Here is a 26,647-nt window from a genome sequence, read left to right on the forward strand (position 1 = left end):
AAAATCATTGGCAAGGATGTAATCACTTGTAATGTGGAATTATTTATGGCAACTACAGTCTAGATACATAACAGATGGCTGAAGGAAAAAGATGCAGAAAATTTCATCTTCAATATGGATCCCATGGAGGGAGGGAAGGGGGAAGACACATCAAAATGCAGTACAGTGGTACCTCTGGTTGCGAATGGGATCTGTTCCAGAGGCCCGTTCACAACATGAAAAGCCCGCAACCTGAACCGCCGTATCTGCGCAGCATGATTTGGCACTTGTGCGCATGTGCGAAGCGCAATTTAGCGTTACTGTGCATGCGTGAGCAGCGAAACCCGGAAGTAACCCTTTCCGGTACTTCCGGGTCGCCACGGGACGCAACCTGAAAAAATGTAACATGAAGCAAATGTAACATGAGATATGACTGTACTTCATAAGAAAAGGATGGATATGGATTGGGGCTAATGCTGTGTGCACATCGCTTCTCAAACCAGTGGTGGGTGCAGACTAAATGGGAGCATGGACACAGTTGTGGTCAAGATTCCAAGGGCATCCCAGCCATGCAGAAGCAGCCAAGGCCAGGCAGTGAGAAGCAGGGCCTGGGAAGAGTTGCTAGGATATAAGGTATGGAGGCTGCATTCAGTCCAAAGGATGAAGATTGCCATCCCCACTCACCCCGACTGAGTAATACTGGGGGGAAACTTGGGACATTTTACTTTGTATACAGATAAGTCTTCATATTATAGGTTGAATCACTTTAAAACAATCACCTTAAGCATCTTGTTCCTCCTTCCCGCTACCAGCGCAGCTTTGCCAAATTACAAATGTCAACAAATCATTGCTAAAAATAGGTACTTTTATTCAAATTCATTTCCAATTTCCTTTAAGTGCTTGGATTTTGAGGACAACAAGATAGCTTTTTTTTTAATAAAAGCATACAGGAGTTGACGATACAAAGTTATCTTCAGCAGTGTTTTTCCATTAAACAGTAGATTTCACCCATAGAAGGTGGTCTGTACATAGTTAAGAACATTCTGCACTTGCTTGTTTGAATTTTACCCATCATCAGCACGATCACGTGTAACAGTGAATAACACAGCACCGGTTTGATGCAAAGTGCTTCTAAAACTGGATTCGTACGTTGTTCTTTTGCAGTCTAAAGGAATAGTATTTACACCAATTAGAAATGCTAACACAAGTAGCCTTTTGAAAAATGTGCTTACATTTGACCACATGCCAGAACAAAGAGTATAGCTGAGAATTATGAAAAAGTGGGAGTAGATCGGTTTAGAAGCAAACATGCCAGGTAGATGTGTAGAATTGGCAGGGATCACATAGCAAATCTCTTCTTTTTGCTAGCACGAAGTCAAGATGCACCAGTTTGGAACACCACCCTTGAAAAGGGGTGTGTTTTGGCAGCCTTCTACTCCCATTCAAGACATAGGTCAAAATGCTGCTGTTTTCAGAAAAGCATTGCTCTGGCATTACTTCCCAGGCTACAGGTTACTTCAAGACCCAGTTTGATCCCACCTGGACACAAGATAACAATACCACTGGTTGCTTCAATATTTTAATTCTCAAATTGAATGCATCACAGCTGGGAAGATTCACATTTTGTTGAAAGAAGATAAGAGATGTCGTCTACAAGCAGATTCTCGTTTCTCCAATGATATTTCAGAAAGAAACATCTCACTGAAATCAGTTCTTTCAGCATAAAAAGCACTGAAAAGTCTTTCTGCAGTAGAAGCCGTATCTTTCTTTGGTGCTGGTGGGAGCAAAGCTTGAGCAGATGTTCCTTTTTTTAATTAAAAAAAAAAGAACAGTAGCTTTTACGTATTTCATTTAGTCCAAGGCACCTGTAAAAATACTTGCTGGTGTGAGTCTGAGCAGGTTAATTTGCCCTCTTGTATGATTTTGGTTAGTTAAAAATGCTGCTGCTGCTGTTTTATTTGTCCTTATTTGCATATTATGAATTGAAGTTTTGAGCAGCAGGTCCTTCAACAAACAGTAAATAAAAGCCTGATGAGAAACATCTATAATTCAGCACATAATGTTACTGAAGTCATGGCAGGGAGGGAAGGGGGGAGACCACATTTGAGAAGGAGAAAACTATTGCATAGATTTGTTCAGTTTTTCCAAGCTGACAAGGGCAATATGCCTTTAACGTACGTAATACTGAACGTGGTAGACTGTTGCTGCCTTTTGAAAAATGTTCAGGGTGGATTCCAATACTGTCCTTCCGTTTGCAGAACTCCTGTGAACAGAAGTGAGTTTTTGCTGATTGTGTATTTCCTCTGCAATCCCCATTGCCTCTCCCCAGCCCCGCTCCAGATGGTTGTCAAATCCTCCAGCAAAGTCAGAGATGGTGTGAAGGGAAGGGGCATTTGGCAAAACTCACTCCCCTCACTCCTCCGTTCACAGGGTCAAAAACCTTTCCACAAGCAAAAGAACAGCACTGGATACAATTCTTAAAGTCAAACATTGTTAGAAATCCTGATTTAAATTCTATTAAAGGCCTACAATTTCCACGGCCATTTGAATACAATTTGGAAGGCAACAAGAGCGAACTGCAAGATGTAAACAAGGCAAGAGTAAATCTGTATTTTCAGTTGGGGCGTGGGAATTCCCATATAATGTGTTAACATGATAAGGCGGCGAGGCACCAAAAACTTTAAGCGGATTATAAACAACACCTGTACAGCAAAAGCAGGGATGATCAACAATGGGCCAGTTTGTAAGAAAACGGTTGATGTGCACTCACAATGTTCCCAGGTGAAGGTATTCAACGTTTTGGAGAACATTCTAAAGAGTTCACTGCAGGATCGGCATGGTTTTCAACACTGCTCAGTGACTTTTTTTAAAAAAAGAGGACCACCACTATATCATATACTCTGAACTCAGATTAATTTTATAAAGTCATGCAAGCTAAGGTCTCTTCCTTGAAGAGAGGTTAAAGAACACTTTTACAAAAGTATGGTCAGTTTCAGAAGAACTATACCAAAACATGCTTGAAAGGACTACAGTATTTGGCAGACTTGTTTTCTTCCGTTGTCACCACACAAGAAAATTCCACCTTGTGTTGGTCCACTGAATCGTTGCTCTAAAGACCTTTTGATTAAATGTCTCTGCTGATCACTGTTATTGTGCATATTTTTGAAGGTGGGCTTGCAACATACCAGACTGAACTTGCCCAAGATATGAATGCTAGTTTTGCAACCTCTTTCCATAAAACAGAAGGGGAATGCAATTTTAAGGTTTCCCAACCCCAAATAAATCTGATATGTAACAAATGTTTTACAGCAGCTCTTCCCGCCCCCTGCCCACCCAAAATCAGATAATGTAATAATCAGTGCAAGCAGGACCACAGTCCCAGTTCTCTGCCTGGGAAGTATCTTGACAGTAGAATTAAGGGGCATATTCCAACATCTCCTGGAAACGCAAGGACAGAACTGGTCTCATTTCTTCCTCAGCGTCATTGTCAATTTTACATTTTATCTGAAATTCAGCATATTCAGTAAACACTCAATAATTTAAAATATTGAAGCATTTTAAACACTAAAGTTTCCCTCATCTGCAACTCCTGTAACGCTCTGCATGCACACACCAGATGCACACAGACTGGCCATCAAAAGAACTTCTTGGCTGCAGCTTCTTGTTGAGTCCTGCACGCAAACAAAAAGGGGAGAGCAATTAGCAAAACCAAACACAGGAAGCCTTTTGCTCATTTCAGCAAGGCAGTACCTCTTTCAGATCTAGAAACTTCAGATCTAGAATTCAGAGCAAGGGTGCAAACATCAGCCAGAGTGGTACAAGCACTAGTCTGGGCTCCCTCTTTCATGGACTAAGACTAGAAGCAGAGCAGGCATGAACCACCCCTCCAGCTGAACCTGAACCAACTGAGTCAACTCTTCAGACATGCAGGCCCAAGTGTGGTTAGGGCCAAGCTGAGTTTTCAAAATCGTTTCAGGTTATTTCAAATAATAATTAAAAAAGCTTTGTGGAAGTGTGGCCATTTTAACCTACTTTATTTTGCACTAACTTTTTGGTCCTTTTAGGGACAAACTACCTACACCTGTATGTAGTGACTCTGTTGGAGAAGATCCTTGAAAGTAGGAACATTGAAGCAAAGAAGGGATGGCTGGGTGGGTGGGGGAAGAGAATGGCGTTTAACTCTTCCTGTGGAAGTCATTTCCCTCCTAAACTCTCTGTCCTCCACCAGTTTGGAACCGTGGGTGGCTGGAGAAATGGCTCCCAAAAGTTGCTCTTATGCACTGCAAAGCAACTATTCCCCAAGAGCATGCTGCGCAAATAGAGGAGACAACAAGACTATTGTTAACACAGCTGCCGTGCAGTGTGTCGTCTAGCCTGCAAGATCTTGTCCACTTGTGTTCTACAGAACTTGGCACTTCTAGCAAACATAATCTCTCTATCTGTCACTTGCCCCCAGAATCAGGCCCGCAAAGCCATTTGAAGTGGCTTGCCAGCCTCCTCCCAATTGCTGCAGCCAGCCAGGAGGAGTGTCTTCCCCCACTCCATATCCAAATTAGCAGAGAGATCATGCTTGCCATTAACTTGCATGGGGAGCAGAGGGGAAGGAGGACACGCCCACCTCAGAAACAGCAGGTGAGAAGGAAATCCTGTCCTTCCCCAGCAAGAATCCCATTAGGGTCCTCGATGGGGTGTGGGCTTCTCCACCCCACCCCATTGCTTTGGGGGCTGCAGCCTTCTTCCACCTCCACACAAGTATGCCTGGTGACTATGTGTGGCTGAGTGTGGTGTGCACAGGAAGGAACTACAGGTTCCGTGGCTACGTGGCCCTACATCACTGCTGCCATGCAGTATGGTGAATGCAACACTCAAGCTGGGGGGTGGGGGAAGCCAGCCCTGCCCTAGGGCAAGAAAAAGGTGTAGGCAGTGCTAATCTTAAAAGCTGACATAAGAGAAAGGGCGATGCAATTGCTTCTTTGTCCCGCGGAAGTGTACTTTGAACTTTTGGGAACCCTTGATTAGAGAGGTATGTTATTGGAAGTTGCCAGGCTTCAGTTGCTAATGAGAAGCTTAACCTAACAGCCTCAATACTGGACACGGGTGCATTGCTTTCCTACTGCGGAATTTAAGGTGGGGTGGCACAACTATCTTAGTTCATGCTTTAGGATGCAGACTGGCTGAGGAAAAATAGCTCAGACTCCTGAAATATGGAAGACAATATAATGAAGTGGTTAAGATCCTGGAAATGATGGTCACAAAAGAGAGGGAGGAGCTGTGCACTAAGAAGACACTCCTTCTCAGGAGTTCCACTCAGATTTCATCTCTGCAGAAAATTTCTTAAGTACTTGTGTGCGATTCTGAAAAACTGTCTGAAGTCAGAAATCCACCAGTGTGTGCCTTTAAACTCAAGCTCTGGAGAAGAACTGGGCACTTCACACAGTGAGCTTCAGAGATCTGAAAACCAGCCAGAGGTTCCTCACTTTCAGAGTTTCACTGAGGCTCAACACAGCTTCAGGGTGGTTCTTATTGAGCTCAGAACAGGGAGGACAAGAGTGTGTGGCTCCCTGCAAGTTGGGCAGGGGACCTGAGAAATTCCAAGCACCTCTGAAACGCTCTCTGATACTGCAAGGAAGACCTTAGAGGGCAGGGTGGAAAGGGAGTTTTGGCTAGCCACCAAGTCATCCTGGCACCAATGACAGGGCAAAGCCTACCATTTATTTCATTTTGTTCAGACAAGAGAAGGTTTTTACACATCCCTCTCTGCAGTTACTGATGCCTGCTTAGGAGGGACTGTTTTGCACTTTCAAGCCACTGAAATCAATTCTATTCCAGCACGATGCAGGCAAAACACATTCCAACTTACCTATACATGATGTAACCGATGAACAGTAAAGTCTGGACTGCTACAAATATAAAGAAGTGTGTTGTTGATAAACACGATGGAAACTGTGGCAACTCTGGACATTTAGGTTTTTCATTTGATGGCTAGAAAGCAAGAGGGAAGAGAACAATTTCTCAGCAAATGCAATACGCAGTAGGGAAGGTTTCCCTTATGCTTCCGTGTAAGAGAGTGCAAGGAATACTTGTGAATGTACCAGAGTGTTGGTATATTCACAGGAGGTAACCAAGCCTACCAACAGGCAGAGATTTTGGGCATCACTCTAGAACTTCAGGTTCTGGAGGGCCCTTTGGCAAGACAATTTTCTCACCAGCTCTTCATGGCTATTGCTCCCAATGTTGCTGCTTTCCCTTCATCACTGTTATGTCCTTGCTGGCCACAAAAGAGACCCAATAGTCAAGTGAGCAGGTGGGTGATTGATAATCCTCCTGCTCATTGCTGCTGTCAGTTCCTTCTGGGCCAGGGAGAAAAGGGAAAAAAGCAGGCAGAGAGGCAACCACGAGGAGCAGCAGCAGCAGCAGCAGCAGCAGCAGCAGCAGCAGCAGGGGCCAGGGCTTCTTGGCAGTGGGTCTCCTGTAGAGGAGTGAGCCTTGATAGATGAGCTATCATGCCAACACCATCCAAAAGAGTGGCAATATAGGTTTTTACAAGCAAATGTTGACATTTGGATTTTAGTCTTTTATCTCAAAATGACTCAAGACAGTCCTACTATCAGAAAACAAAAAATACTTCAAAATTACTTCAGAATAAAAATTTAGCAATAAAACCAGTGAAACCTCAAGTGTCTCCTGCTATGCATATTCTCTCTCTCTCTCTCTCTCTCTCTCTCTCTCTCTCTCTCTCTCTCACACACACACACACACACACGAGAGAGAGAGAGATCCACCCAAGAAGCGTGCAAAAATGACTGGACAGGCACCAGGTGAAAAAAAGCAAATTTGCATCACCATCCCAAGCATGCTTACTTGGAAACCTAACTGAATGTCAATGGGAAGGAAGTGTGTGCAGAATTTCACATGCACAGCCCTGGTCTGACAGCCCCCTCTGGAGCCTTGGGGGGGCTTCTGAGTGGCTCCGAAGCTTTGGAGCCAATTAGCATTGTCACAGACCACCTTGGATCCAAGCATCTATGAGGTAGCGATCCTTGCCCAAGTCAAAAGCCCAACCCTGGCACCTTGCCAGGCCTTAAAACACTCCCTTGGTAGCATGCAAGCAGACACAGTGCAGCAAACTGTTTCCGCATTTGACAAGAGGCTGCAGTACCATGTTCCTCTGGACTAGATGTTCGATGTCCCTCTTTACTACATGGAGATGCTCCTTGATGTCGTTGAAGTGCTGGGTTGTTTCATAGATTCCACCAGCAGAGGCAGCATGTTGATTACCACTGACTAGCCTCAGTGTTTCTCCCACAGAGTTCCTGGGAAGAGACAAAAAAACCCAATAGTGATATTTTCCCTCCCAAACAGAGGTTCGCCCTCCTTCCCAAAGTAAGCAGCCGTAAGAGAGGATCAAAAGCTTCTCTAGCCTCCTTACAGCTGCAAAGCTAACAGAGGCAAACAACTCTCTTAGCACCGTTTGTTTGGTCCACTACTTGCGAGGGCCAAGGAAAAGAGAGACAAGATAAGAGCAAGCACTCTATTCAAACAGTCCCATTGTGTACTGCTTATTCCCATGTACGGAGCCAAGATGCAGCAGATGGGAGTGAGCAGCCAAGGGTGAGATTCTAAATAATCTTGCCCAGTCCAAGGAAGGTGGGGTTAAAGGTCCCTTTTGCTTGGGCTGTGTTTCACGTAAGACAGCACACCTCACTGGCTGTTCAAGATTGCCCAAGTCAAGCTGCAGTTTGAGTGTTTCCTGCTGTCCAGGAGTGCACACCTAGCTAGCCTTGTGTGTTGTCTGGGTGTGGAGAGCCAATCGGAAACACATGCCCCAAATCAAGGCATTTTAGAATAGGCATCAGGAAAGCCCTTACACTAGCCCTATAGTTATATGCATTTCATAAGGGGTGGAGATCCTGTACATATCTAGATGTTGTTTAGAGTCCAGCTCCAAATCTGGCTCCCCGCACCCCAAAATTATATCAGCTCTCCTCAGGTGTAGTCCTATACACGTCTGCCCAGAATTAAGTCCCACTCAGTTAAATGGCACTTACTCCTAGGTAAGTAGACTACAGCCTTGATCAGCAGCACAGTTGACTGGGTGGTATAAAAGTGCCCAAGTAAAGTAGAAGTAAAGTGAAATAAAAAAATTTTTAAAGGAAAAATAAAGTAAGAAAACCCACCATTCTTTAGTAATGAATTCTAAAAAAAATTCTATTATTCTACTCTGCAGATTATGATGCAGCTATGCAGTGTTTCAATGTAAGCCTTCGGCAACCTAGCTGTGTGCAATAAAATATTTTGTGGCTGTCGCAAGGCTTACAACTTTGTTCCAAAGACTGGTCTGAATCCAAGTCTCCCAAAGCTTTAAATGATGTCAAAACTCTAAGGAAGCTAAAATCTGTTTCAAGCAGCAGAATATGCTTTAGGGATAAGCAAAGATTTAAAGACATGGCCCATGATTACCTTTTATACGACAAATTTCATTTCCCGCGTGCATCAATGCAATACACAGAATTATCTTGGAATAAATTCATTTTCTGCTCTTACAAAAAAGAAAATTAAAGCCACAAAAAGTGCAGATGCTGTAACTGGTGATATTAGACATCTAAACTGATTGGATAAGGGAGGCAGGCCTGTTTCTTAATCAATATGTTCATATAAGTTTCTTGTTGTGATGCCTCTTTCCAGTTGCAAAGAGGATTAGCATCTACAGCGACATATCATCATATGAATGATAATCCCTTTCATTGTTAACAGAATAATCAAAGTCTATGCCCCAAATTTGCTTCTATTAATTTACTTGAAACTTCACATTTGCTTGGACAAAAGATGATTTCACAGCAACTCTTTGTTCAGAGACTTACCCTGTAGCCTTTAGTAAAGCTCTTTATTCAGCCATATAATAACAGTGATTGCCACTTTACTTAAAAGAACCGATTCAAATTACTGCTTCGTGTAAACATTCAAACACACTGGAAAGCTCATCTTCATTTAAGTGTTGCTATGTGCTGAAGTTAAGCATAAACGCTTCATGTTTTAAGCAGGCATTGTTAAGATGCAACATTTGCAGATATGAATGATTCATTGGTTACCAGTTGCATAAGATTTAAATTAGCAAAACATGGAGTTGAACTACCTCCTGGATCCCAGAACCTTGTTTAAGACAGGAGTTGGGAACTGGCCCGTCCGATGTTGCTGGAATCACGATTCCTATTAGCCCCAGACAACATAGCCAAGGGCCACAGGTTCCTCAACATTGGTTCGGGATTAGAATACTGTTTTAGGAGACCAAGGCTCAAAGGCATCAAAGTCACTGGATGAAACGTATCTCTTGGCCTCATTTGCCCCAACAATTATTTAAAATAGAACTGTTTATGTGCCACATGTGTACCGTATTTTTCGCCCTATAAGACGCACTTTTTCCCCTCCAAAAATGAAGGGAAAATGTGTGTGCGTCTTATGGGGCGAATGCAGGCTCCTTGGCTTCAGCGATAGCAACGCGAAGCCTCCGAAGCCTACGCTCCGGAGGCTTTGCATTGCTTCCGCTGAAGCCAGGAGAGTCTGCTCTTTGAGGCTGGCGGTGGGGGAAAGCAGCGCCTCCTCCATCGCCAGCCCCAGAGGATGGGGGGCAGCGGGAAGGCGCGCGCCGCCTTCCCGCTGCTCCCCGACCCGACTTTGAGGCTGGCGGTGGGGAAAGCAGCGCTTCCCCCATCGCCAGCCCCAGAGATTGGGGGGCAGCGGGAAGGCGTGCGACGCCTTCCCGCTACTCTCGAACCCTCCTGTGGGCTTTTGCGGGAGATGGGTAATTCCCCCACCTCCCGCAAAAGTAGGCAAAAGCCGTGCGCTCTTTAAAGGGGCTCCGCGGCTTCTGCTGGCTTTTCTAGGAGGTGGGGGAATTCCCCCACCTCGTAGAAAAGCCCGCAGGAGCCGCGCACCCTTTGAAGAGCGCACCGCTCTTGGGGGCTTTTCCCTGAGGAGGGAGAAGGGACTGAATGGCCGTTTCAGTCCCTTCTCCCTCCTGGTCGAAAAGCCCGTAGGAGTCGCGCACGGCTCCTGTGGGCTTTTGCGGGAGGTGGGGGAATTCCGCCACCTCCCGCAAAAGCAGGGAGAAGGTCTTGGAGTAGCACACAGGCTGTGTGCAGCCTGTCCGCTGCTCCCAGAGCTGCGGGGGGGAAATCATATTTTTTTCCTTGATTTCCCCCCCTGAAAACTAGGTGCGTCCTATGGGCCGGTGCGTCCAATAGGGCGAAAAATACGGTATATTGTTCCAGAAAAATATAGACCGTTACATATTTATCAGGGAATTCCCAGGCTTAAGTAAGGTTGTTGTTGTTGTTGTTTTAAAGATTATAATCAAGTAACTCATCTACTTGTCAAGTTACCAGAAATGCAAATGTTATGGATCAAAAATCCCAGTAAACACTCAACACAGAGCACTTTATTTCAACAATGCTCTGGTCAAAAAGGGAAGCGGACCAATTTCTTCTACATAAGCTAGAAGTCTTTTCTAATGAAGCGATTAGGAAACATACAAATCTTGATATGAAAATTACAAGGACAGTAAGTCTTTTCCCCTCTGGCAATGGCCACAAAGGCCAGGAAGCTGGGGGTTGGGGATACTGATTTGTTTTTGTTTCGTATCCGCAAGACATTCTTTAATCTCAAGCTGAAAATATTAAGATGATGTTACGCAAAAGCTTTCTTAATAAGTAGTCACTAAAAGGGCAGGCTTCTGATGTTAACAAGGAAATCTAATTTACTTGTCCGGCATAAAGATTTGCCAAGAATATTAAAATAAAAGCCGTCCCCAAGAAACAAGGGTGAAAATGGAAGTACATTCTATAATCTTTATTCTATAAAAGCTGACCTACTTAGGCACACTGAAGGAGCAGTCCTTGAACCATTAATAGCGATAAACGTTGACGGTTCAAAGCCGTTGCGTGAAGATTGCAAGAAAATTTCCTACAAGGTATGTCCCTCTCTTGTTTTCAAACTGAACACAGGGGCGACACAAGCTCACAGGCATTCTGATGGGCAGAGCCCAGTAATGAATCTGTCACAAAACAACTGCTTGGGCGGGTGCTTACTCTGTGTCCAAGAACATGTGTCGACACTTGGTACATCTCCCTCTGGGAGTGAGAGGCAAGTGCCAGCTTCCTGGCAAAAGCTTTAGAAGAGGGGTAGCCAATGGGGAGTCCTCTAGGTTGTTCCAAACTACTAACTCCCATCATCCTTGACCATTAGCCATGCTACCGCTGCTTTAGACCGCTCCGTAGGTAGGGCTGCATAGAGGGCACAAAGGCCACACTTTGTCCAGCAAGCTAGATTGCGCTCATTCACACGGTCCTCTCAACTATCAGCCCTAAAGCTCTCCTCTCGCGCCAACAAACCTTGACAAACAGCTACTCAAAACTCCAATGCCAGAACTGTTGGTTTCGCAGGCCTACCACCTGGAGCCCTCTCCCATTTTATCGTCATAAAGTGACCTCGGTTTACCCAAACACATGCTATTTTAGGGGAAAACTCTACAACCTTACGTATTTGCTCGCATTTCAGAGTCCCCTAGAAGTCTGTAAATACACTGGGTGCTGCACGGTGTAAAATGCTTAAGCAGTGAACAGAGAAAAAAAATGAATAGAAAGGAGCCCTACACAAATAAACAGAAGGTAATGAGGCTTCCTATTAGGCAGCTTACCCAATATAGTGCCCTCCAGATGATGTTAAACTACAACTCCCATCAGCCCCAGTCAGAATGGCCAATGGCCAGGGATGATGGGAGCTGTAGCCTACAAAACTTCTGGAGGGCATCAGGTTGGCTGCTACTCCTTTAAATTAAAAAAAGGAAGCCTAGAAAAACATTCTAACCCTCTAAGAGAATGCAGTGGTTTTACAGAAGGTGTATATATCACCCTGCTTTTCTGCAATTGGTTTAAAATTTCTCAATCCAGCTTTTGGGGAGGGGGGCTAGCAGGTCTGAATGACAGAAATTCTATTTTCTGTTGGCTTCTTGCAATAATGTGTCAATGTGTTATATTGCAAAATAATATTGCAATAATGTATATTGCAATATTATTGCAAAATAATATTGCAATAATGAATCGGTGGAGGTAGGGTTTGCCTTGGTGGCTTCTAAACTTAGAGCCAATTTTCTACCTTCTCAGTAGTGTGATAAATAAGTTAAACTATTATTGTGCACATTTCGTTTTGTTGTAATTATTCTTTGTTCCACTATCATTCATGGTTGCAATGATAAAGGCTAACTGAGCAAAGATAACACTTTTCTCAAGCGCGTTATGAAGAGCAAGGAAATCCCAGGTCCCAACACTTCTGTATATGCACCAGGCAACATGAAACACAACTCAGAAACAAACTGGGGGTGGGTTACATCCTCTTTTGTGCATGCATTCTTACTTCATTTCGATGACTTGTCTCAGGACCTCCTCTTGAGTTCTTACAACATTATCAAGCTCCTGTTGGGAGACCTTAAGGAAACACAGAAAGAGACACAAACCCAATACAGTTAGTGAAGAACGGCAAAGAAGGGGACCTGAGAAACATGCATGAACTGCGTGTTTTGCTTGCCTGGCCTGGCTGTACTGGGCCTCCACTTCCTCTTTTGGAAATCTCTTCTGTCACTGTAGAGACGTATCTCCTCTGCTCATCCAGAATCATGTCCAACTGCCTGTTGAGCTGCTTTATTTCAAGATGAATTCGATTCTGGCCTTCAAAGATTTGCCTAAGCTCACGATCACTCACAGTCTCGTAGAGATCATCAGCTTAAAAAACAAATAAGAAACAAACTGAAAGGACATTCTAGGTATACGTTATCAATGTTAGAATTCCTGCTCCGTAATTGCAGTCATGGGATTGTTGTGTTTTACATGACGGTGTATGTTTCGACTCCACAGAGTGGGAAGTGACGGAGACAGGATGTTTGTGTTACTGTGTTCCGTGAAGTGGGACTATTGTCCTTTGTTCCTTTTCTCTTTGCTGTCTGATGCTAGAGAGGGAGCCATGTTGCAGTGATCCATGTGTGTTTATATGTAAATAATGTCAATGAAATGAATGTCAATGAAATCACGCCGAGAAATGAGCCTGAGTTTAGCTTGATTTGTCCAAACCCGGCTCATGGTTTGCTTCCCTCCAAACCATCAGCAGAACACAAAGTTTGTTCTTGGTTTCCACTCGTGGTTGGCTTGGAGAGAAGGAAGTCATGAACCCAGGTTTGGATGACTGAAGCGACACTTGCTTGCTTCCTGGCAGCAGCACTGTGCAAATGAAGCAACCATTATTGTAGCAGCGTGCACAACCATACCGCTCAATCATTAAAAACCATAGCTTATTTTTATTATGGTTTAAGATGTTACCATAGCAGATGTCTAACTGCAAATCAAGATGAATGCATCACAAGAAGGCAAATATTTGAAACCGAGTCATCCCTCTTCCCAGTCACCTAGCCACTTACTAGGCTGCCCTTGCATGTCAGGGTGCTCCTTCTGAAATTCCTCCTTCTTTTTGTCCAGCTCTTGCTGGAAATGCTGAAACTCTTCTTGATATTTCTCTTTGTCCTTTTCAGGAATTTCTGTATCAGGGGGAGGCTATAAAACCAATTTTAAGAGAAATTTGTTTAGGAGGACATTCTCAATGTCTCCAGCAAATATCTTTGGTATTCGACATCCAGACCAACCCCTACCATTAGCAGCCAGAAATGTTAGCATTTGTTCACATGACTTTCTCCTAATGAACTAACAAATCCCTAATATACCACTTCCCTCTGGCCTGTTCTCACACACAAACAACCAAGCGTGGACCAGTATTTTTTAAATCATGCTGACCATGTTGACAGATGGTACAATTAGAAGACCACACCCCTCTAACCTGCATCCAATCCGTTCAAAGCAACAGCCGCATCTAGTTCTGCATTGCATTCTCACCCACATTGCTCTGGGCAAGCAATTTCATCCCAACCACACAGCACCTTGTACATGCATTACAGCTGCTGAATTCAAGCAATCATGGTTTTCTGACATCCCAATGTGTGTTTTTGGCTAGGCCAAATCAAGACACTGCAAAGTTTAAGGAAAGGACTTCATAACCAGTGTGCCGTCACCTACTACCTGGAGCCCATCAAATTCATGAATGTAATATTCAAATATTGATGTCAATGACAGCTCCTCAGTCATTAAGGCTTCAGCGTGTTCACTTTAAAGAACCTATGTGGAAGCGACGTTCAGCTAAATAACTCTACAGCCATTCTTTTCTCCTTATCCAAAGGCTAGGTATCATTGACTGAAAGTAGAATTTAAGGTAATACATTAGAACTGAAGCACAAATTGGCAGATAGTTTCCAGAAGGGTGATGGCTGCCAAAACACCATTATATATAAAAAGAAGGAAGTGCCCCCAGTTGCAAGCCAAACATTCATCTTTTGTTTCATTTAAACACTCTTCAAACTGTGAGAGTGAAGTATTATCCAGTGCTGACATGAACGGGGAAAATATCTTTTCTCACAAAGCCCCTGTCACACAAATACATCGAGGGAAGTAATTTTTATTGCCCAGGGATGCCTACCGCGACTTTGCTAGGCTCTGTCAACTGGAAAGTCAGGAAAGACAAGACATCATGGTCATCTGGGTAAAAAACAAACAAACCCAAACACAGCAAACGATTAGCTCTGATTGTTCCAACACAGTAGAATGACATCAGTATAAAAGAAAGTTCATCTCTGTACCTGGTCCACTGCGTGACCAGCAGTACCACACATTTAAGATTGAGATGCATCGACAGATATGCATTGCAAGGCTGACCGTCAGCATCTGGGGCCCCAGAGAGCTGACTGTGGCAGACTCAAGCATCATGGCACTAAGAGACTTTGGGCCTCTATTTCCTCAAACAACAATCTCCCTGCTCCCAAAGCTCTTGATGGTGAGGATCTTAAAGGACATCAGATTGAGCCTCCATGAAGTTAAAACCAGCACCCTCCTAGACTGGGCACAGTGCTATACAGAAGCCCTCCTATTGGAGCCAATGCTCTTGACTCTATCCCTCTCCATCAGGAAGAGAAACTCACAAAGGAGTCTCTGCCCAACTCCACCCACCAATAGCACTGGTATGTACAAGTGCCGTGAACCAGAAGCGATTTAACCAAAAGGAACGCATCTAGGGCAACGCCTTGAACTTCTACATCCTTGTCTAATTCCTTTCTTCTGCAGACTTCCACAAAGCACATTAGCATCAGGTGCCAGTCATGGTTGCCGATTCTCTTGTTACTAAGCTGGCAGACATTTCACAATTTAGCAGTTATTAATTTACCCAAGGGAGAGGGGAAGTCTTTGCTAAAAAGGAAGGAGAGAAGGTACTAAAAATCACCTGCAAGGCCACCAGTTGCTGCAGAGATCCCAAAGTATCCATTTGAAGGAAGCACCATGTTTTCCACTTTGGCACAAAACTCATAGTCTTCTTTGTCTGGAGTAAATCCATTGTTGATCAATATCTTTTAAAAAGAGAGAGATGTAAAGATAGGAAGTTGCCTTATACAGTGTTTGGCCAATTCCCTGTCTGGCCCATATAGGTCTACTTCAACTGGCAGAAGCATTCTGAGGGTTTCCTGACATTCTGCCACCTGAGATTTAGTAGAGATGCTAAATGTATGTCAATTACAGTGGAATTCCTCTGTACCCACCCGCAAACATATGGTTCTTCCAGTTATATGAGGAACTCATTGTGATGCCCAAGGCCAACTAGCTTGCTCCTACATCTTAATCTGTGTAAATTATGCAATAAAATTGTAATTTAAAACACTATTTAACTTTCCTTTAATTAGGGGCACCATCTAATTCAAGCCTGTAGTGCAGCCTATTTATTGAGAATTCCATTCTTTATACCTAAAGGCACAATGAATGATAATAATCCCTAGTTACCCTGCAGTCCTTACTATGAATGCAATCAATACAGTGCCACATTTTTCCCATGCTGCACCCAATTTCTGTTTAGCTTTGAGAAGGGGGAAATGTTGTTCTGCGAGATGCAACAGGTCAAACTATAAACAAATGGAACACAAACTCTGATTGTACAAACTACCTGGCCTCTCCTAGCAAAGACACACACATCTTGCTTTCATTAATAATCTTTCCCAGCTTTTAAATCCCTAAGGAAGTATGCCTGCTCAGAGACTGCAACGTTAAAATGTGCACATACAGAAAAGTATAGTGAGAGGAATATAATGAGAATTAAGAGTACATACAGTCAGCGTCTTTTGGTAGTATGTGATCTTTGCTCGAACAGGGTAAGGTTTGTTACGGAAGTCTCTTTGACACGACGCCAGTGCTTGTGTGGAACCATCACTTTAAAAGGAAACAAACTTTAAAACCAGAAATATGGGATAATACACACAGGTGTGCAGAGTTGACATCATGACTAGAATAAAGTTCAAGCGATCTAATCAAGAAATGAAATACTTATCATAATTTCCATTAATGTACACTCTAAAGAAGAAACCACATGCAGCAAAAATCCCCTCTTTGCCAGGAACTGCAAGTGGTTTAAAAAACCACTTGCAGTTCCTGGCAAAGACTCAGGGAAGCCTAACTACTGTTAGCCATGATATGAAACCTGGCATCGTCTTGATCTGTTTTTAGGCATGAGGTTAAAAAAATAGTTCTATTCACCAATGCCTTTGGAGCTCAACTCTGCATATTTTTAGTGGGGTGGAGTTGAATTTGATTTGCTCCTTTATTATTATCATTGTCTTTTAGGTTGTTTTTACCCTTGCTTTCATATCTGTTTCTCAGTTGCTTTGAGTTCATTTTTCCTACTCATTAATAGTAATAATAAAAAACGGCGATATTTGCATCAGCGCACATGCAACACGAAAACGCTTACAAAGAAACAACTGTATTTGGGGAATCCCAAATATACACCCAGCTTTCGCTCATTTTAGAACATGATGCAACCATCTGTCATTGCACAGGAGGAAATCAAAATGAAAGCAAACAAACATAATTTACTTAAATAATTTTCACCCTGGTTTATAAGTCTTCCAAATATCTTTCCACAGACAACTTACTTTTGATGGTCATAATGGAGCTTGCCATTGTTGCCAACAACAATCACCGCTGGGTTGTTTTTCTGAGGGGGAAACACATATCAAGATAAAAGTCTCTCTCAAAAGTGGTTTTTTAAAGTCTAATCTGGAACTCATCTAACTTGAAAAGTGACGCTGCTTAGCAAAAAACCTAGTACAATGCTTCTGTGAAGTTTGTGGTCCTGGATCATGCACTAGTTGTAATCTGAGGCATTATCAGAGTTCAAGAACACATTGCAGCCAGGCAAAAAGCACTTGGGGTGAGAAGCAGGGCCAGTGAGGGGCCTATGAAGTGTTCAGAGAGCCAGTTAACACAACTTTTCAACTGTGTGGAGGGGGTGTATTTTTTTTGTTTGTTATTACTGTATGTATTTTTGTGTTTTTATACTGTAAACTGCCCCATGATCTTCACATAATACAGAAATTTATTAAATCATGACACTTGATACAAATACAGATAGGTAGCCGTGTTGGTCTACAGTTGACAGAATGACAGTTCTCTTTCTCAAGCTCTGGGAGGAAGACCTTTCATTGCCTACAGACAGCCACCCAATCTTAAACAACTCCTAACCCACAATAATACTACAACCAGACGTAACACGGACACCGGCACCAGAGCCTGCAATAAACCCAGATGCCAACTTTGCTGCCACATACACCCGGACAACACCATTACTGGCCCCAACAACATCACACATACCATCTCGGGACTATTTAATTGCTCATCGTCTAACATTGTATATGCCATCAAATGCCAACAGTGTCCCTCAGCTCTCTATATTGGACAAACAGGCCAAACCTTACGCCAAAGAATAAACAGACATAAATCGGACATCAAGAATCACAAGACAGAGAAACCAGTAGGAGAACACTTCAATCTCCCAGGACATTCTATACAAGATCTCAAAGTAGCTGTATTACTACAAAGGAATTTCAGAAATAGACTGGAAAGAGAAGCTGCTGAATTGCAACTCATTACCAAACTTAAAACCATGGAGAGACCTGGTCTGAACAAAGACATTGGATTCTTATCTCATTATACATGACAAAGCCATTTTTCACCTTCTCACCCCTTGCTTTTTCCTGTAATACCTATTGCAGTCGTTAAGAGTCGTCAACAGGCTCATCACAGCTATCTGCCAACCACCCATTCCCACCACCCTTCTGAGTAATACCCCTCCCCACCTTCTCACTATATAGAAGGATCTGGCAACTTCTATTTCAGTGTATCTGAAGAAGTGTGCATGCACACGAAAGCTCATACCAAGAACTAACTTAGTTGGTCTTTAAGGTGCTACTGGAAGGAAAAAAATACTTGATACAGACTATTCATATCTTATTAGAGAATAAACAATGCCAACTTGAAGCATTAGTATTCACGAATAAGAAGATTAACAGTAAAAGGCATTGTTCAGAAGTATGCAAAGAGCTAAGTAAAGCTAGACAGCTTAACACACAACAGGAAAAATCAAAGCCAAGGACTTTTAAGACTTGGTGCGATACCACTATCTCTAACAAAATAACTGAGAAGCAGTCAAAAAACCCCAACAAAACCTACCAATGAAATAGCTCTTTATATTGGGCCACACCTGTTCAGCAAGACTTGCCAACATAAAGAACTTTGGGTGAGGCCCTTAAACTTTTAAGAAAAAGCAACTGATTTTTACACAAAAGTCTCTAGACTTCATGCAAAAGGAGCGCTAATTCAGAGATTAAGAGAAGCTGCTCTTCCTTCTCTACCCCCACCACTTCATTAGTTACAGTTAGGTTTGATTTTTTTTTTTTTTACCAACAACTTCAGTGTTATTGCATTTTCACATAAGACATGGAAGGGAAGAAGTCAAACTCACGAAGAACAGGCCTAAGCAACATAATCTAGCTTGTCATGAGGGCTATATGGAACCTCTGTATTTCAAAGGCAGCATACCTCTGAGTATCAGTTCCTGAAAAGCAACAGTGAAAGAAAGCTACTGCCTTTTCCCCATCTATGGGCTTATCAAAACTATCTGGTGACAAAGCCAGACGAGACAGACCCTTTTGCCTAATTCAGAAGGCACTTGCATCCATTCTAGCTCAACAGAGAATATGTACGAATGCATTCTCTTCCAATGTGTTCAAATGCAGAGCTACCCTTACATTATCCTGAAGCATCTTGCACATACCCACTCGATCTGCATAGATGGGTGGGCATTATGCACTATAACAGTTTCCCCAGTGAACAAGTTTCCACTTTGGAAAGGGCCAAGGTTTTGGAAATGAAAGGGTCAAGGTTTTGTTTTAAAAACACAACAATGCAATTACAAAATAAATAAATAAATAAATCGTTTTATGTTTGCCCCAACATGCTATCCACTCTAACAATATATGATGGGATACCATGTAAATAGTTAAATGATCTTCAAGGAACCCAAGCATTTATTACCTCCCAATCCTTTGAACAACTGACCTGATACAGATGTTCATAGGATCCTGTGCTAAGATTCTACTACTGGCAACAAGAGACAGTTTATGAGCCTGCTCTGCAAAATATATTTTAGGTGGCAATTCTATGGCAAGTCATTAAATTCAGTAGGACGTGCTTCCAAGTGCAAACTGGCTGTAAATTCACATGTTCTGCATCAACTATCTTAAGAAATGGGCATCTAGAGTCTACAGAACCTCATACAAAATAGGGTTACTACACACACTATTAGAGAACTTTATTTGCTGTGCATATTCTGTATGGCTTTCCACTAACCTTTGCATCGTTGTCAAATGAGTCAAAGAAGATGCCAACTCCATTCCAGTTATCTGCTGCTCCGAAAACAGGACCGTCTAAGCCTTGTTCTTCTGTAAACCAGACTGCCTATTTAGAGAAATTCAAATCTAAATTTTAGGCCTCGGGTTCATACAACCGATTTGTCTGCAAATGCAACCATTCTACCTACCAGTCCATCAGCTCCTACTCGTCCTCTCCCTGTCACTCGGAAAGTCACTTCAATTTCCCAGTATTCAAATATAGATTTGCTTTTTGTCCATACTGATCCCCTCTGACTTTTTAATGATGGAGTTATTCTTATCTGATCAGCGCTGGGTATAGCATCTGAAAGGAAAGTAAAAAACAGATTTTTAAAATCAAGTGTTTCAAAGAACAACTGCTGCAGAAAAACACACACCATTGGCTCCATTTGCAGAATTTATTTTTGACAACCGAAAATTACATGTGTTTTACCCCACCCATATTCCAAAGAGCGAAGGGCAGCCTACATTGTGCACCACCAGTGCCCATAGTTTAGCCTCACAACCACCTGGTTAGACTGAGATGACTATGACCAAGCCAAGATTGAAATGGAGAACTATGACACTGATAATATTTAATGGTGAATGATCAAGTCAACACTACAGTGTTGCAGTGGAACGAGAAAATGAATACTTAAACATGGTGCTCCCTCAACACAATGCCAATCTCAAAGTGTAAACTCAGTTGATGCTTGTAGTGGTGAATAAACTAAATAACTGTGATTCTCATGGATGCTGTCTTCACATGTTGCAAATTTAAGATGTGGAAGGTTTTACTCTTGTCAGAAAATCTGAGAACACCTAGTTTGAAGTCAGGCACACATACTGCAAGACTCTGGCCTCAATATCCAGAATCTGGGCCATATGTGAAAATGTAGGATATTGGGCAAGTTTTAGAATTATGTAGTAGGAATGAAGTGGAATTACAAGTTAGGTTGGCTGATGAAGATAAGCTTGTGCGTAAGCCATGCACATCCACATGTAAATAGAAAAGTGAGATTTTTTTTTAGGGAGGAGGGAATAGGAGTCACATATTTGTTTGCCCTAATAACCCTTCAACCTCTATGCTACACCATTGACTAAGAACATTTAGAAAACCTCATAAAACAGCATAACAATGTGACAGAGCAAATGATTTCTACAGAAGTTAAAAAAGAGCAGGTTCATTTCTTATCTGTCACTGAGGCAACATCTGGCAGACAAAAGGAACATGGCCAGTTTACTTCCACTGTGGAGACCCATCATTTTGTTTCATTACTTGTGGCCCAAAGTCAAGGGAATCTAGACCCCAACGCAAAGCAAACTAGAAAGGTTTCAGCATGTGGTGAATCAGAACAGTGCTGTGAAGATCCTAAATGAGGGCATTTGGGGCACTGAGTATTGAAAAATAAAACAAAATCACAGCACACATGATCACAGTCCTGCTCTGTAAAAATACAACATGCACAAACATCCCTCCCCATTCCAATATTATATTCCACTATAGAAATAAGTACTTTGCAAAATATATTGCAATACACTAAGCAGCTCGTATTAGCTGTAGAACCATGTCCCGTTCTGCCCAAGAAGGTTTCAAGAAAACAGTGTGCAGATATTTTGTTTGTTTTCCCCAATTCATTAGTAACAAGGCTATTGTGTTAAGTGTGAGTGTTTCTTTATTGCTTATTCAATCAAATGATTGCAGTATCAGAAGTTATTTGCTTCGTGTTTCAAGTGCTGGTTTAATCAATGACAGAGCAGTCAACATTAGAACAAACTGCAGGCAGTGAGGCTGGTACATTAGAAATAATGACAAAAAGAAGTCGCAGCATAATACATGGATTAAGACCAAATTAATCAAAACTCTTATCAGTCTAAAGTTTTTGTTTTAATATATTTTATTAAAATGAAATAACTGTCAGAGGGGTCAGAGAAACAGATGCTGCTGGACACAGAAAAATTATAAGCAGGCCTCTCATTTCTGTCACTTGTGACACATCACCATAACTATACAATGGTTTCCCATATGGCATTTCTATAAATGCTTTGACTAAAACAAAGAAAGCAGGAAACCACACGCAAAATTTCAGTTTAAAGTAATTTCACATGTTCAATAAAAAGAACATGTTCATTCTTAAAAAGTATATTTAGACTATCCTTTTGGCACCTGCATCATGTACTGAGTTAGCAAACTAATGACAAGTCACACATTGCAATCTGAATTTACAACCTCAAGACCAAACACATGTTAGCTACGGAAAGTCCCTAAGTGGGATCAGGTTGCTAAAGCAGGCCGCTGACAGCAGATCCCAAGATCCTAATATGTTAATTAGGACCTAGTAAGGAAGAGCCGCCGCCCTCCAATCAGTAGTCACTATTACCAGCATGAGTAAAAATTATTTCTGTCCATTAGACACACTTATATGAGAAAAATAAACTGCAGGTATCTCACTGCAATAAAGTGGCACAGGGGGAAATGACCTGAACAAACAAGCAACAGAAAGAGCACTGTGCTTGTCAGAACACATTTAAAGCAGCCTATTACAGAGACATCTTTGTGGCTTACCTAAGCACCATATGGTGTGGTTTACCTCATGGGAATGAAAGATGCTACTAATCACCTACCGTGGAAAAGCACCATGACAGTGTAAACACTTCTGTAAAAAGAAATACGCTGCTCCATCAGCAAGCTATATATGCTAAATTTTTTAAAGTAGAATGAACACATACAGTAATAGCATTCAGGGACAATAAAGTATTACAACCTGTGCCTACATGCTATAAAATTGGGACAGAGGTTAATAAAATAATGACACAGTATGAAGGAGTGCAGGAAATAAAGGCTTGTGGTTTTCTTGAGGAAAGTTAGAATGGATTTTCTGCTCAAGTCACATTCAACAAGTCTTTACTCTTGGTTACAAAGGATTGGGGGAAGGGGTGAGGAAAGGCCTGTACCAATAAGCCAATAATATAAAACAAAAGGAGTGGGTGACAGGTATTCACCAACTGAAAGATGAGGTGGCAATGGTGTGTCTGTTCTAATAAAGCCACGATTCCCTGCCCAAACCTTGTAATTCCTTTAAAGAGAAGCCAAATCACTTCTGTGTAGCACAGTAGTGTTGCTATATACCGTATTTTTCGCCCCATAGGACACACTTTTCCCCCTCCAAAAATGAAGGGGAAATGTGTGTGCGTCCTATGGGGCGAATGCAGGCTTTCGCTGAAGCCTGGAGAGAGAGAGGGGTCGGTGCGCACCGACCCCTCTCGCTCTCCAGGCTTCGCGCAGATCTCCGTTGCCTGCATGCCGAAGCCTGGGCGCGCTGAGCTCAGCGCACCCAGACTTTGCGCAGCTCTCCACAAGGCGTGGGAGCCCTGCGCTGGGCTCCCACGGCTTGCGGAGAGTTGCCTGTTCTGGGGGCTGGGGTCGGGGGAAGCTCGGGCTTCCCCCGCCTCAGCCCCGCGCCTGGGGGGGAAATTTTCCCCCCCCCCTTTATTTCCCCCCCCCCCAAAAAAACTAGGTGCGCCTTATGGGACGGTGCGTCCTATAGGGCGAAAAATACGGTAAATGAGCAATAGCAGTGGCAGCAGGCAGAAGTGTATGCATCTAGAGTGAATACTACTACGTAAGGCAGGAGTGAGGAAGCTGCAGCCAGATGTTGCTGGATCTCAACTAACTTTCCTGACCATCGGCCATGCTGCCTGAAGATGGAAAGAGTTGTAATCCAACAACATCTGGATGGCCACAGGTTCCCTGCATCCACTCCAATATGCAACAGGTTTGAAAACAGTGGCGCCAGACCTTTTATCCTCAATGCATTCACATCATAGAAGACCTGATGCATGACAAAAGTTTATGAAATTAGCCATGGCATGGGGAAAGCTTGACAGAGGTTTTTTTTCCCTCATTCTCACGTGGCACAAGAACTTTTAGAAACCCACTTAAGGTGAATGTTGGAAGACTCAGGACAGGTTAAAAAAATGTATTTCTTCACGCGATGCATAGTTGGAACTACAGAACTTTTTCCTACAAGAGACAGCAATGGACACCAACTTAGCTAGCTGCAAAAGACAGCTGGAAACACAGAGGATAACACTATCAATGGCTAGAGTCATGGTGGGTATGATCTGACTCCAGAGCAACTGGTGTTTAGAGGCATCATTGTTTCTGGAGTCCCACTTCTGTCAGCACTTAACAGGCTACTATATATTTTTTTTGGATGGGCATAATTACAAGACCCACATAGAAGGCCAATAAATATCACCATCACTCTGAGCAGCAAGCATTGCTTTCGTTATAAGCTCTACAGAAAGAGTGTGTGTGCATACAGCAAGACTTAACCAAGCACTTAGGAGAACTCAGCTAAGGCTTCACAAGTTATTTGTGTTTCCCCCCTATTTTCTCCCAAATATGTGCTCCTGCGAAGTAGTGCCTTGGCCGAACAGACTACGTTTTCATTTAGCTTTCAGCATTTTGTGCAACTATCTCAGCACCAAAGGTAGAGGACCACCGTCAACCTTTGGCCCACTTTACCTACTTCTGATAAGGAAGCAGCAGCAACACAAGGGAAAACCCCAAAATACCTGAGATGAAGGGAGAACAACACACAACCCCCAGCCATATGCCTTGCTTTCCCCATCCTGCGCATGTGGAAGCTTCTCCTACCTGTACTATTAAGGGCGAGGGGAGAAAGTCCAGAAGGGCCACGTGGCAGACCTGACAGATAAGGAGGTCAGGAAGCAGACCTCAACGCCAGGGAGGCCTTTCTAGGTTTGCAGCTCCCCCCGCCGGGGTGGTCGCAATAAGTACAATTTTTATTTTTTGTGAGGGCGGAGAATCTGCTGGACCTGCGAACCCCAGGCGCGCGTAGACAAACCGCGCATGCTCGGAGAGCGAGGCAGCCGCGCTCTGCACGCGCTCAGGGACACCCTCGCCTCTGCTGTTTGCTTGCGGCGCTTCCCGGAGCCGAAGTCCCGGGCTTGACGTGAAGCCGTTGGACCCCTGGCGCTCCCTCCCCTCCACCCGCGGAGCCCTGCCCGCCGGTACTTACTGCCCGTGTGCACCCAGAAAGGCACCGACCCGTCCCCCTGCACCAAGTGCGGCCCCTTGAAACTGTATTTGTACTCGAACCGCCGGTGAGGCGGCGCGGGGCCGGCAGCTCCGGCGTCTATCTGGCCGGTGGCGTCTGTGGAGGGGAGGAGGCTGCCGACGAGGCAGAGCAGGGCTGCTACAAGAAACCTCCCAGCCGGGCTCCCCTTCTGCACCCACACCGCCGCCATCTTGGCCCCAGCTGCGCGCAGACCCGGCTCGGCCAACAGGGCGCTACCTGATTGGCCGAGGCTCCCGGGGGGTGGGCGGGTCCTGAGCGCGGCCAGCGAGGCGGAGAGCGCCGCGGCTGGGTGGGCGGGGCCCCGTTTTATTGCCCCGCCCCCTACTGCGTAGTAACCCAGCCAGCCTCGCCCACAAGGCGAGGAGGGGGGTGCGAGGGCTTTGTGGACCCACGTGGTTTGAGCAGAGTCCCCGCCCACTCGCTACCCTCGCTTTAAAAGCCCAGCAACCGTCACCGCCTCGTTATTTTCTGGCGCGCGCTTTTCCCTTACGTGGGTCTTGTTCTCTCTCCGCCGCCCCCTCAAATATCTGTGACATCTCCTATTTGTGGCAGAAGCAACTTAAGGAAGGGTCTAACCCTGATCCTAACATAACATAATCACTCTATACATGGCAGTCAATTGCCTTTCACTTTTTCAGGATGCCTTAGAATCGATTCTAAATAAAAAGAAATTAAGGGGTGAGCAGTTAACACAAGCAAGGGACGCGGGTGGTGCTGTGGGTTAAACCACAGAGCCTAGGACTTGCTGATCAGAAGGTTGGCGGTTCGAATCCCCGCGACGGGGTGAGCTCCTGTTGCTTGGTCCCTGCTCCTCCCAACCTAGCAGTTCGAAAGCACGTCAAAGTGCAAGTAGATAAATAGGTACCGCTCCGGCGGGAAGGTAAACGGCGTTTCCGTGCGCTGCTCTGGTTCACCAAAAGTGGCTTGGTCATGCTGGCCACATGACCCAGAAGCTGTACACTGGCTCCCTCAGCCAGTAAAGCGAGATGAGTGCTGCAACCCCAGAGTCGGCCACGACTGGACCTAATGGTCAGGGGTCCCTTTACCTTTACCTAGTTAACGCAAGCAACACAGCGTTTTGCTACCCGAATTAATGACGTGAGGAGTTCATAGTGAAGCGCGTATAAATTGATTTTAAAATGACACGTCAATTGTCTGCAAAATCTATGTGGTTCATATTTTGCTCCCCGCCCCCCAGACCCAAAGGAAAGTTCTCTCCAAAATTCTCGCCAAGGCCTATAAAAACCTCCAAATTTGGAGACACCCCCCCCCCTGCATCTGATAACACTACTGAGCACTCACTCTCAGTGGTGGAATATTTTCCCTACCTGTGAAGTTAATTCTTTCAACTTTCTCAGGAGCTTAGCCACCCAATTCCATGTCTCATCCTGCTATGGCTCACCTTTGCAAAAGAAAGAAAGAAAAAGATTTCAACACCAAAGGAATGAACGTTTCCCTCCACATTAGGAATAACAGGTGTGATCTGCAGCAAAAGGTTGCAGTGTGGAGTGCAGCATTGCTTGTCAGAGTTCCAGCCAGCCCTAACCCACCACTCCTTTTAAGGATGTTTTCATCTCAATATCTTTTTTTATACTTCTGCATACCTTGGGAGTTTCCCCAAGCCTGGAAATACCTCCCTCTTGTGCATGGATCTTGCCATTTTGGCTACACAAGGATAAGCACTCAGAAAATGAGTCATATTAGCATATCATTTTAGGAAATG

At 43.8% G+C, this 26,647-nt stretch overlaps 1 protein-coding gene across 3 annotated transcripts; it reads right to left on the minus strand.

Moving 5' to 3' along the window:
- Positions 1 to 826: 826 nt before the first annotated feature.
- Positions 827 to 25,277, minus strand: LMAN1 (lectin, mannose binding 1). Of its 3 annotated transcripts, XM_083575744.1 has the most exons (14): positions 24,865 to 25,277; positions 19,987 to 20,141; positions 19,797 to 19,904; positions 17,042 to 17,103; positions 16,220 to 16,319; positions 15,346 to 15,469; positions 14,548 to 14,606; positions 13,442 to 13,574; positions 12,559 to 12,752; positions 12,388 to 12,458; positions 7,139 to 7,292; positions 5,840 to 5,961; positions 3,593 to 3,650; positions 827 to 1,144 (listed from the first exon to the last, which is right to left on the minus strand). In XM_083575744.1, the coding sequence occupies exons 1-13, from the start codon at positions 25,091 to 25,093 to the stop codon at positions 3,614 to 3,616; spliced, it is 1,548 nt and encodes a 515-aa protein (XP_083431870.1). In that variant the 5' UTR covers positions 25,094 to 25,277; the 3' UTR covers positions 827 to 1,144; positions 3,593 to 3,613. The 3 variants fall into 3 exon arrangements, with proteins under 3 accessions (XP_083431870.1, XP_083431869.1, XP_083431871.1); XM_083575743.1 differs by having other exon boundaries at positions 827 to 3,650; XM_083575745.1 differs by having other exon boundaries at positions 827 to 3,650; positions 19,987 to 22,917; positions 23,377 to 25,135.
- Positions 25,278 to 26,647: the final 1,370 nt, after the last annotated feature.

This window comes from Podarcis filfolensis (assembly GCF_964270895.1).
Source record: "Podarcis filfolensis genome assembly, chromosome: 11".
In the NCBI taxonomy this organism is placed as follows: Eukaryota; Metazoa; Chordata; class Lepidosauria; order Squamata; family Lacertidae; genus Podarcis; species Podarcis filfolensis.

Excerpts from the sequence above, each read along its gene's own strand:
- LMAN1 (XM_083575744.1), bottom strand. The coding sequence starts at position 25,093 with ATGGCGGCGGTGTGGGTGCAGAAGGGGAGCCCGGCTGGGAGGTTTCTT. Across the intron at positions 17,104-19,796 it reads CATTTGACAACGATGCAAAG|AAAAACAACCCAGCGGTGAT; the intron begins GTTAGTGGAAAG and ends TTTCCCCCTCAG. Across the intron at positions 16,320-17,041 it reads CTCCATTATGACCATCAAAA|TGATGGTTCCACACAAGCAC; the intron begins GTAAGTTGTCTG and ends TTCCTTTTAAAG.